This window comes from Girardinichthys multiradiatus, chromosome 7, assembly GCF_021462225.1.
Source record: "Girardinichthys multiradiatus isolate DD_20200921_A chromosome 7, DD_fGirMul_XY1, whole genome shotgun sequence".
In the NCBI taxonomy this organism is placed as follows: domain Eukaryota; kingdom Metazoa; phylum Chordata; class Actinopteri; order Cyprinodontiformes; family Goodeidae; genus Girardinichthys; species Girardinichthys multiradiatus.
Genome location: NC_061800.1, coordinates 22,989,970 through 23,002,940, shown reverse-complemented (window position 1 = coordinate 23,002,940; position 12,971 = coordinate 22,989,970). Strand labels below are relative to the sequence as shown.

General features: G+C 42.3%; 1 protein-coding gene across 2 annotated transcripts in view; it reads left to right on the top strand.

Annotated features, from left to right (window-relative positions):
• gsk3ba (glycogen synthase kinase 3 beta, genome duplicate a) overlaps positions 1-9,526 on the top strand; it is a 47,387-nt gene extending 37,861 nt beyond the window's left edge. For both annotated transcript variants that reach the window (XM_047370302.1, XM_047370303.1), the window contains exons 9-11: positions 3,493-3,679; positions 5,477-5,575; positions 6,774-9,526. In XM_047370302.1, coding sequence (XP_047226258.1) covers positions 3,493-3,679; positions 5,477-5,575; positions 6,774-6,844 — 357 coding nt within the window. In that variant the 3' untranslated portion in view covers positions 6,845-9,526. The remainder of the gene's footprint in view (positions 1-3,492; positions 3,680-5,476; positions 5,576-6,773) is intronic.
• The last annotated feature ends 3,445 nt before the right edge of the window (positions 9,527-12,971 follow it).

Here is a 12,971-nt window from a genome sequence, read left to right as displayed (position 1 = left end):
TATGATACATTCATTAAAGTTTATATATTGAGAAATAAATATGTTACACTGAAAAAATTTGAGATTTTATTATTAAAAGAATTAACATTTATAACCACAATAACACGCATAGAAGTTCCAAAAACTGGTACCGTTGAATACCGATACCGATTCCCAGGTACTGGGCATTGGTACCGTATCGGTTCAAAAGTGAAAGGTACCCATCCCTACTTGCTACATGTGTTAATAGGCCTTAAATGTGTGAAGTGAAACACCATGTAAAACATTGTATAAATGTGGCATATTCTTTTAATGCAGATATAATGTAAGTCATTTAAAAAAATTATCTCCCGGTTTCAGTTAAAAAAAATAAGGTCATCATTAAGAAAGATAAGATTGTTGTTTAAAAAATAGAATAAAGATAAACTGGTGTTTACTTTAGAAAAACAAAAGCTGTTGTTTCTTTCCTCTTCTGTTTTCTACTTGTGAATAATCTCAAATTTAAACCCACTGCAGATTCATCGTTCCTGGTGCTGAACTTGACGACTGGTCTAAGAAGCTCCCAAAGTGGATTTCTGCCTTTTTTAAAACATTTCCAGTCTTAAAAATCTCATCAAGGTTTTTGCAATCAGAATTCTATGAACTTTTGAACTCCTGTCCCGTTTGTTTTAAATGCTTTATTATTTATATATTTTGGTTATTTCTGCATTTCACAGCATCACCTTCCCAAGCGAAACATGTGCTACAAAAAGGAAAATGTTAAGCATATCTGAGCCAAGTTAATGATCGGTATTGGTTTACTTGGTTCAGAGATGTGCCATTCCCATTACAGATAAATACTTTGGCATAAACATTTCTCTAAACACTGACAGAAAAGGGTGAAATTTTTAGTGTGAAACAAGTTTAAATGAAAATTGTTATTAACCCTGTGAAGAACTAATAGATCAGAGTGAGGTCACTTATTAAACATGAAAAACCCATTTCCTTGAAAATGGTCAGGTACTTGGCAAACGATAAGCTGAAATGTGTCTAATGTTCAGAGAAAAAACCTTTAAAGACACTTAGCAGACCTGATTAATAAGGCTGTCGTCTGGACCTAAAATTAAAAGAAATAAGGGATGATTCAAGACTCTCTGCTCTGTACTCCATTTCATGTTAATTGAAAAAAAATATCCTGTTATAATAACTTGATGTTCTGTTCTCATTTAACTAAAAATATTTTAGCTTAATATTTTCTTCATGTCATTATTATTATTATTATTATTATTGGCCACTAACAGCAGCCTGGAGGAAGAAAGGTGTTGATATTTCTGATCAAAGTGTAAAGCATGTGTTGGTTCAGCAAACCCTTTATTAAGATGGTTTCCATTTACAGGGGTTGGACAATGAAACTGAAACACCTGTCATTTTATTCTGAGAGGTTTCATGGCTAAATTGGACCAGCCTGGTAGCCAGTCTTCATTGATTGCACATTGCACCAGTAAGAGCAGAGTATGAAGGTTCAATTATCAGGGTAAGAGCACAGTTTTGCTCAAAATATTGAAATGCACACAACATTATGGGTGACATACCAGAGTTCAAAAGAGGACAAATTGTTGGTGCACGTCTTGCTGGCGCATCTGTGACCAAGACAGCAAGTCTTTGTGATGTATCAAGAGCCACGGTATCCAGGGTAATGTCAGCATACCACCAAGAAGGACGAACCACATCCAACAGGATTAACTGTGGACGCAAGAGGAAGCTGTCTGAAAGAGATGTTCAGGTGCTAACCCGGATTGTATCCAAAAAACATAAAACCACGGCTGCCCAAATCCCGGCAGAATTAAATGTGCTCCTCAACTCTCCTGTTTCCACCAGAACTGTCCGTCGGGAGCTCCACAGGGTCAATATACAGGGCCGGACTGCTATAGCCAAACCTTTGGTCACTCATGCCAATGCCAAACGTTGGTTTCAATGGTGCAAGGAGCACAAATCTTGGGCTGTGGACAATGTGAAACATGTATTGTTCTCTGATGAGTCCACCTTTACTGTTTTCCCCACATCCAGGAGAGTTACGGTGTGGAGAAGAACCAAAGAAGCGTACCACCCAGACTGTTGCATGCCCAGAGTGAAGCATGGGGGTGGATCAGTGATGGTTTGAGCTGCCATATCATGGCATTCCCTTGGCCCAATACTTGTGCTAGATGGGCCACTGCCAAGGACTACCGAACCATTCTTGAGGACCATGTGCATCCAATGGTTCAAACATTGTATCCTGAAGGCGGTGCCGTGTATCAGGATGACAATGCACCAATACACACAGCAAGACTGGTGAAAGATTGGTTTGATGAACATGAAAGTGAAGTTGAACATCTCCCATGGCCTGCACAGTCACCAGATCTAAATATTATTGAGCCACTTTGGGGTGTTTTGGAGGAACGAGTCAGGAAACGTTTTCCTCCTCCAGTATCACGTAGTGACCTGGTCACTATCCTGCAAGAAGAATGGCTTAAAATCCCTCTGACCACTGTGCAGGACTTGTATATGTCATTCCCTAGACAAATTGACGCTGTATTGGCTGCAAAAGGAGGCCCTACACCATACTAATAAATTATTGTGGTCTAAAACCAGGTGTTTCAGTTTCATTGTCCAACCCCTGTAGTTCCTGTTTAGAGCATAGATGTGAACTGCTCCAAGACTGATTCACTCTTTACTTTCATCTCTTAGATAGACCAGGACAATAAATATAAGAGGCAGTGAGGGGATTCCTCACATGAAGCTTTTTGTTATAAATTTAGCCTCCAATCAGCAGGCAGCTAATGGCCTTTCTGTTCTGCAGTCTAAATACGTCTGAAAATCATGGAATGTGATTTTAGTATTTTCCAGGTCTGGATAAGTATGGTGAAAGAAAATAGAGAACGGGAAAATATTTGTATTTGCAGACTTTATACTATATCCCATTTTTTAAATGTTGTTTCCTTTTTTCCTTCCCATCCTTCTTTCTGATCTTTCTTTCTTTCTTTCTTTCTGATTTTTCAATACTTTCTTGCTTGCTTCTTGATCCTTCCCTCCATCCTTCCTTCCTTCTGTCTGTCCATCCATCCGTCCATCCTTACTTTCTGATCTTTCCTTTCTTTCTTTCTGATCCTTCCTTCCTTTTTTATTTTTTTTACAGGTTCCACTTATAAAGCCTGACCATTGTAATAATATCAGCCATAAATTAATGCTGAACTTTAGTATTTTTATATTTTAAATTGGATGTAAGGAGCTGAGAAAAGCTACGTCTAGTAGAGTATGAATTTCTACATGAAAGTTGTGTAGGAACCCAACTCTAAGGCCCCCTGAGGGTCCTGTCGACCCACAGTAAAAGTATTTTTGAAACATTGCCAAGCCTTCCCTAAATATCACTGACAAATCGTAAGTTGCTACTCTCTAGTTTTACCTTAACCGTCTGTGTGCTTCCAGATGTGTGTTAATGGCATGAAAGGAATGAAAAATCTTAACACGTTGGTACTGTCTCTGACTGCTGTCCAGGTCTTCCGACCTCGTACACCTCCGGAGGCCATCGCCCTCTGCTCTCGCTTGCTGGAGTACACGCCCACGGCACGCCTCACCCCTCTCGAGGCCTGCGCACACTCCTTCTTTGATGAGCTGCGTGACCCCAACATCAAGCTACCCAACGGAAGAGAGAAACCCTCACTCTTCAACTTCACCACCCAGGGTACGCGCCACAAACACAAGCTGGTCAATTGAGGGTGAAAAATTGACCCTTTTATTTTACAGATTTTTCTTAATATTGTAAACAGAATTTAAGGCAGTTGTTTGGCTAATTTCCTTTTATTTAAATGATTGTAACAAGAACAATTTACAGGGGTTGGACAATGAAATTGAAACACCTGTCATTTTAGTGTGGGAGGTTTCATGGCTAAATTGGACCAGCCTGGTAGCCAGTCTTCATTGATTGCACATTGCACCAGTAAGAGCAGAGTGTGAAGGTTCAATTATCAGGGTAAGAGCACAGTTTTGCTCAAAATATTGAAATGCACACAACATTATGGGTGACATACCAGAGTTCAAAAGAGGACAAATTGTTGGTGCACGTCTTGCTGGCGCATCTGTGACCAAGACAGCAAGTCTTTGTGATGTATCAAGAGCCACGGTATCCAGGGTAATGTCAGCATACCACCAAGAAGGACGAACCACATCCAACAGGATTAACTGTGGACGCAAGAGGAAGCTGTCTGAAAGGGATGTTCGGGTGCTAACCCAGATTGTATCCAAAAAACATAAAACCACGGCTGCCCAAATCCCGGCAGAATTAAATATGCACCTCAACTCTCCTGTTTCCACCAGAACTGTCCGTCGGGAGCTCCACAGGGTCAATATACACGACCGGGCTGCTATAGCCAAACCTTTGGTCACTCATGCCAATGCCAAACGTCGGTTTCAATGGTGCAAGGAGCGCAAAACTTGGGCTGTGGACAATGTGAAACATGTATTGTTCTCTGATGAGTCCACCTTTACTGTTTTCCCCACATCCGGGAGAGTTACGGTGTGGAGAAGCCCCAAAGAAGCGTACCACCCAGACTGTTGCATGCCCAGAGTGAAGCATGGGGGTGGATCAGTGATGGTTTGGGCTGCCATATCATGGCATTCCCTTGGCCCAATACTTGTGCTAGATGGGCGCGTCACTGCCAAGGACTACCGAACCATTCTTGAGGACCATGTGCATCCAATGGTTCAAACATTGTATCCTGAAGGCGGTGCCATGTATCAGGATGACAATGCACCAATACACACAGCAAGACTGGTGAAAAATTGGTTTGATGAACATGAAAGTGAAGTTGAACATCTCCCATGGTCTGCACAGTCACCAGATCTAAATATTATTGAGCCACTTTGGGGTGTTTTGGAGGAGCGAGTCAGGAAACGTTTTCCTCCACCAGTATCACGTAGTGACCTGGCCACTATCCTGCAAGAAGAATGGCTTAAAATCCCTCTGACCACTGTGCAGGACTTGTATATGTCATTCCCAAGACGAGTTGACGCTGTATTGGCCGCAAAAGGAGGCCCTACACCATACTAATAAATTATTGTGGTCTAAAACCAGGTGTTTCAGTTTCATTGTCCAACCCCTGTAGATGTAAAGTCTGGGGAAATATCAGCCATAAATCAACAGTGAACCTTTGAATTTATATTGGATAAATTATTTTAAAGACAACCAAGAACTCCTGAAATAATGGAAATTGGAGATTTGAAAAATGCAGATTTTGAGCATACATGCGGCATGGACAAAGTGAGCCTAATGCACCACTCTCAACGTGTTGTAAAAGAGCAACTGAGATATCCAGACATCTGGATCATATCATCTGCACATCATCTCAAGCATCTTCCATATTTCCAGTCTGTTCCAGTCTTGTGGAAATGCTCCCTTTTGACAGCTCTGAGTGTCTGTCTCCAGGGTTTAGTGAAGCTGTGCAGCAGCATGACCTGATAACTTCTGTTCGTTATCTTTCAGAGCTATCTAGTAATCCCTCTCTGGCCTCCATACTCATCCCTGCTCACGCCCGCAGCCAGGCTGTCGCCTCGACACCAACCAACGCGTCTGCCACCACAGGTTAGACTTCTGGGAACTTTGACCTCTTTGCTTTGAATCACAAAAATAAATTAACTTTTAAAAGATGGTGTAATTCATTGAGACGCACCTGTGTAGATTTTAGACTGTGGTGAAAGTGAACAGATCTTTTTTAAAGGCCCTATAAATCCTTCCTTAGAGCTTTTTGCAATCTATTTATTAAAACACCTAAATTGACTCTTGATGACCCCAGTATATTTTTCCCTTTAGAAATCCCAGAGTTAATGCTTATATCATTTCTATGAGCTACAATCCTAATTTTCAGTTTATGCCTCAGTTCTCTTTTTGTTTTTATTTAAACATGGAATAAAAATGAACCAAAAGTATATAATTTCATTAAAGCAGAATATCTGCTCTGACAGGTTTACCACTTACAAGGGGCGTTAAATAAGCAGAGGCTAAACATTGGTAAACAAGATTAGTTACTGGTAGCAAATGTTCAATTAAAAAGCTAATTAATTAGGATTAGGTCTGTGTTTGATAAATTATTTTGTTGTTGTAACAATACTTCTTAGCCTTAAATCTTATACTGTTGGAAAGCCTGTTTGTTTCAGTTTTACTAGCGCCTCATTTGTAAAGGTTTATCAGCAGAGTTGAGTATCTGGTTTGTTTCCATTAAACACTACCCAAATCCTCTTTGCCGACGGCAAATATGTTGTGGTGGAGGAAGTATGATGGTGTGGTGCAGCATCTCCCTGTGCAAGCAGTGGCGATCCCATATCTCCCCTCTCAGGGACCAAGCTATCCTGCAAAATGCCGATGATCGTCCCACGGAGCGGGGTTTATCAGAAATTTGGGAGAGGGGAAAATGGAATGGCCTTCCTGCAGTCCTAACCTCATCACCATTGAACACTAATGGGATCAGACACAACCACACTGACTGACTTGTTGAAAAATGGCAGAGAAGCAATGGGATGCCATCCCACAGCAGTGTGTGACTACTCTGGTGTCCAGCATGAGGAGGAAGCTCCAGGCTGTTGTGCTTAAATAAAACCAAACAAGAGTTATTAGCAGAACGAGCTGTTTGGCAAGTCTTTCAAACCGGAACCAAAGAAGTCCTTCTCCATTGCCAAGAAGCATTTTTGCCTCCAAGAAATAATCAACTAAACATAAATGTCTACGCTTGTTTTTGTCTATTGATCTCCAAACTAACATTCACCAACTTTCTTCCCTCACACAGACGGCAGCAGCACAGAGCGAGGTCCCTGCACCACCACCGCGTCTGCCTCGGCCTCCAATGCCACCTCCTGAGCCTGCGACCCCACTTGCCCCCCGCCCCGGTCTGCCCCGACCCACAGCCTCTCCATTGCGCCCCCTGGCCAGGGGGTGAGCTGCGATCAGCTCTGCTCCTGGCAGCGGCGCAGCGACGCTGAAGCGGCCCGGGGCTCAACAGCGACACAACAGCCCTGAGACATGACCACAAGAACCCAGCCCCCCTGACCTCCATCTCTGATCCCCAGCTGTCCGAGCTCTCCTCCACCTCTCCGTGCTCTTCTAACAGGGAAGCGTAGGGGCCGAGGCGTTGACGACTACAAGTATACTGTACATGTATACTTAATGCTATCCTCCTAATGTTTGTAAGAGGACAATCTGTAAAAAAAAAAAAAAAGTTTTTTGCTGTTCCCCTCAGCCCCTCCTGACTGCCCCCACCGCCCCGTATTGTACTACATCTCTGCATCCTCCCCCCTCCTCCTCCTCCTCCTCTGGTTCCTCCTTTAATGCATGACCTGAGTACAGTAGGATCAACCGGAAAAGGGGGGCTGCCACGCCCTTTCACCTCCGCAGACAAAGCATGAGGCTCACGCAGACACACACTCAGACACACCCACATCCTCTCGCACACGATGATGATAATGATGATAATGATGATAATGATGGTGGTGTTTGTTGGAAAAAGCTTGGTGAATCGGACGGTTTATTTCCTTTGCCTCGGGTTGCATTCAGTTCGTTAGCCGCCTGTTTTTAACCATGGTTTTTATTTTCTTTCTATTTTGTACTCCTGGGCAGTGTTTTAGTGGGGGTGTGCGATGGATGTGACATGTATCTGCTCCTGTGCTTGTATTATATATACATACAGTACAAACAAGCATACACACACTTTATATATTACTTTTCTTTATGTATAAAAAGTATATATAGATATAATGTATATTAACTACAGCGGTTCTGAAATCATTTATGGTGAGCTCATATCTGGCAGAGTAGCGGCAATATTTGCTGCTGCCTAAAGACAGATTTAGATAAGTTGATACTTTATTTGTTGTTTCCGTTCTTGCTGGAGTCCAGCTTCTCTCCTCTCCTATGTTGTGTGTATTAAGGCTGTAGGTGGATGTAGAGCACCCGCTTTATTCCTTTTTGCCTTGGACTCTGTCCGTAACCGTGTGACAGTGCAGCGTCTCGACGAACCAGTTCTCCTGTCCGCATCCGCCTCTCTCTTCCAGATGATCACAGGGTTTTGGTGTCGTCTTCTCGGCGAGCGCCAGCGGCGCTCTTTAAAATGTTACCCACCTTTCATCCTCGCAGCAAAGTGCATAGAGAGCTGCTCGGTACAATCCGATTGTCTTTATTTACCAAGAACACTCACTACATTTAAAAAAGAAAAGGAAAAAAGCTGAATTTGTATATACAGTATAAATGCTCCTCACCAAAATTCTGACTTGTATGTCTTGTATCTTGTTTTTCATGTTATGATTATTTTTTTTTCCCCATGTGTTCAGTGTATGTATATATGCTGACCCACGTACTGTTTATGAGCAAAAACAAAGAGTTGGGAAAGAAAAAAAAGAATCAGGGCAGAACTGATGTTGTTCATGGATATTGTTAGACGACGACGAGGATCAGCTTTATCCAGCCATAAGTCCAATCTTACCTGTACAGTACAGTAGATATCAGCTGTATTATTGTAACAAGAACTAGTCATGTATAGTGTAACTATAGTTTGGAGTGCCTTTGCTTTCATACACCTTCGCCTTGTCTCCTCCATCACCCCCTCCCTCGATGTTGTGACTCTCCCCTTGGTGCTGTTGAACGTCCCGCTAGCCGAGCCTCCTCATCGCCCCCGTTTTCATCGCACACTTCATGTTTTATACAGACTTTAATTGTAAGGATTACGTTGTCCTCAGCTGGAGATACACTATAGACAGGTGTTTATTTTGATAGATGTTTTAATCACAGGCACACGCGTGGACTGATGAGGCAGAAAGAGGGCCTCGTATACTGTACATAGAGACTACAGTAGAGATTCAGTATTGCTCACAGTGTTGGTTGTGTTACCAAAGCCAAACGTTGATGTAGTTGTGATGAGCCATCCTCAGAGGCAATAACTCAGTTTTTTTCCCCCCCTTCCTCTCGCTGTCTGGATATTTCTGTTGTTTCCTGTCTCTCGTCTCTGGGCTGCGTATCTTGACACATAAACAGAGAGGGTTGGGGAAGAATTCAGTAGCACCTAAGGAGGGTCGAGTCATGTAGCCTTTCTCCTCGTCTCCTGCTTGCTGTAATTTTGCATTCATGAACATGTTGCTTCCCTCCACCGGATTTGACCACTTTACCCCAACCTTGAACACCCAGTTAAATAAAAACAAAATGATTACCAAAAAAAAAAAAAAGTATGTTTACTAGTATCACACGTCATACTAGCATAAATACTACGCGTATGCTAACTGGGTTTAACTGGGGTTAAAGAGACAGAAAAAAGTGAAAAAAAAATACTACAAATACATCCTGTATAACAGTACTACTACTTGAATGCCTCTGTCTGTGACTGAAGATTTCTGTTTTAATTTTTTTTTTTTTGTTTTGCTCCTTTTGTTTCTGTGAAGGTATGCTAAATGTGCGCCTCTGTAAATATTCCTTCTGCGTGCTCCGAGGAATAGTTCCCTGGTACTGTAATTTGCAACAAATAAAGAGTAGGATAGCCTGGAAATGATCAAGGAATTTGTCTGCCTGGTTTTCCTTTTGTTTGTTAGCTGTTTGTTTTTGGCACAACCAGTAAAATGAACAATGTAGTCTGAGTTATTTGACATGAGTTTAGCAGGGGTCATTTAAGGCAACTGCTGAAGAACTCCTCCAGAAAGTATGGGTACAACGTTTGTTGCATTTGTGTAAAAAGAAAGTTATATACACTGCTCAACAAAATAAAGGGAACACTTAAACAACACAATATAACTCCAAGTAAATCAAACTTCTGTGAAATCAAACTGTCCACTTAGGAAGCAACACTGATTGACAATTAATTTCACAGCTGTTGTTCAAATGGAATAGACAACAGGGGGAAATCTTTGGCGATTAGCAAGACACTCAATAAAGGAGTGGTTCTGCAGGTGGGGACCACAGACCACTTCTCAGTACTGATGCTTTCTGGCTGATGTTTTGGTCACTTTTGAATGTTGGTGGTGCTTTCACACTCGTGGTAGCATGAGACGGACTCTACAACCCACACAAGTGGCTCAGGTAGTGCAGCTCATCCAGGATGGCACATCAATGCGAGCTGTGGCAAGAAGGTTTGCTGTGTCTGTCAGCGTAGTGTCCAGAGCCTGGAGGCGCTACCAGGAGACAGGCCAGTACACCAGGAGACGTGGAGGAGGCCGTAGGAGGACAACAACCCAGCAGCAGGACCGCTACCTCTGCTTTTGTGCAAGGAGGAACAGGAGGAGCACTGCCAGAGCCCTGCAAAATGACCTCCAGCAGGCCACAAATGTGCATGTGTCTGCACAAACGGTTGGAAACCGACTCCATGAGGATGGTATGAGGGCCCGACGTCCACAAATGGGGGTTGTGCTCACAGCCCAACACCGTGCAGGACGCTTGACATTTGCCAGAGAACACTAGGATTGGCAAAGTCGCCACTGGCGCCCTGTGCTCTTCAGATGAAAGCAGGTTCACACTGAGCACATGTGACAGACGTGACAGAGTCTGGAGACACCGTGGAGAGCGATCTGCTGCCGGCAACATCCTTCAGCATGACCAGTTTGGTAGTGGGTCAGTAATGGTGTGGGGTGGCATTTCTTTGGAGGGCTGCATGGCCCTCCATGTGCTCGCCAGAGGTAGTCTGACTGCCATTAGGTACCAAGATGAGATCCTCAGACCCCTTGTGAGACCTTATTCTGGTGCGGTTGGCCCTGGGTTCCTCCTAATGCAGGACAATGGTAGACCTCATGTGGCTGGAGTGTTTCAGCAGTTCCTACAAGATGAAGACATTGAAGCTATGGACTGGTCCACCTGTTCCCCAGACCTGAATCCGATTGAGCACATCTGGGACATCATGTCTCGCTCCATCCACCAACGTCATGTTGCACCACATTCTGTCTAGGAGTTGGTGGATGCTTTAGTCCAGGTCTGGGAGGAGATCCCTCAGGAGACCATCCGTCATCTCATCAGGAGCATGTCCAGGTGTTGTAGGGAGGTCATACAGACACGTGGAGACAATACACAATACTGAGCCTCATTTTGACTTGTTTTAAGGACATTACATCAAAGTTGGATCAGCCTGTAGTGTGTTTTTCCACTTTAATTTTGTGTGTGACTCCAAATCCAGGCCTCCGTTGGTTAATAAATTTGATTTCCATTGATGATTTTTGTCTGATTTTGTTGTCAGCAATTTTAACTTTGTACAGAACAAAGTATTCAATGAGAATATTTCATTCATTCAGATCTAGGATGTGTTATTTGAGTGTTCCCTTTATTTTTTTGAGCTGTGTATTTAATGCCAACATGAAACAAGGAGGTTTGGTGCCACCTACAACAGGATGATCAGGAAACTGTAACCTTTGATGTCTGGTATATCAAGTAAAATTATTCTGAAGCCTAAAATCGCTTAGCTGCACGAAAACAATACATTACTTCCTAAGGATAAAAAATGGTCCCATTGAATTTGTAATTTTTGATACCACATTTAACAATGGAAGATTTCATTATGGACCACTAGCTGGAGTTTGAACGTTTGTCCACCAGATGGCGCTTGATTTTCCCCCATTCAAAGCTTCCAGTCACGTTTCACTTTTATTTTACTGTTTTCTGCATGGGTGCCTTGCAAGTGTCACTGTTGATGTGATAAAGGTGTGTGCAACAAAAGTTTTCAAATGTACTTTAGGGTAACAGATGTTTTAATTAAAGTGGAGTTAGCTGAAAAGATCAACTTTTAAAGGGTTAAAATCCTCCAACTATTAATTTAATTTGAATACTTCAGACTAAAGTAGTTTTAATAAGGGAAAATAATATCTATGAATAATGTGTACAACCGTTACAGCCAGTACAGCCGTTCTTGAGAAGCAGAATGTTTGTCCTTGGGAACAAATGTGTGGGAATTTAAAGAACCTCTTAAAAGTTAAAAGGACAAGACGGGCAGCTGGTCAGACAAAATGACCCAAGTTCAGCAGGATGAGTAACACCAAAGGAGCTGTGGGAATTCTGGTGAGTACTGGTTGTGTTGTACAGTTTCCACCAATCATCTGTATCCTCCTTGTATCTGGAACATGGGTCAATGTTGCAAGAAAAAAACAAAACATCTGGCACATCTCAAAATAAACACCATAATTAATTTTCTTTGGAACTTTTTATTTCGTCAACTTGGTTGAAATAATGAAAAGTTCCAAATGCAGTCAGTTTGGGCCCAAAATCTTCAGATATCTCAGAGAACATAGAAGATTAAGAGATGTTTTTTTTAAAGCAGTCTAAGTCAGGAAGCCGTTAAACTTTACCAGTTTATGCACTCAGTGACAAGACTAACTTTTGTCACACTAAATTTTAAAATTGGACAAACCGACTGAATCACTTTTCATTTTTGTTTAAGCGAAAGGCAGTTGGGTGCAAGTAATTGCTCCATAAATCTAATACTCTTTTCATGGCACCCTTGGCAGCAAAAACTGGGTTTTACATCACTGTGGTTGAAATGTGGTTCACTCTTTGCAGTAATGTTTTAATTAAGCCATATTCAAGGGTTTTCAAACTCAAATGCCCTATTTAAAGTCATAACACGACATCTCGTTCAGATTTTGAGTAGGCCACTCCAAAACCAATCAGGGCACGATGTTTTGCTTTTCAAGACTGTTTAGCTTACTTCATGTTGTCATACAGGTACTATGCACATATTTAATTGATTCTATGGGTCTGACGGTAATTAGGTCTGAGCCCGGTTTGTGAAAATTAACTGAGCTTTCCAATTATATGGTTAATCATGATTCAAGCACAATTTAGCAAGGGAAGCAACTTTTCACATAGAGCGGGAGCCAAACGGGCCAGGAGGAACGCATCTGTAAATAAATGTCTGGCTTACACGTTAAAAACCCGCTTCGAACACAAGAACAACTCAGGTTTGTCTTTTACCTTCAGGAGCTCTGCTTTTCTCCAGGTACCTTCAAAATGTCCTTGCTGGACCATAGGT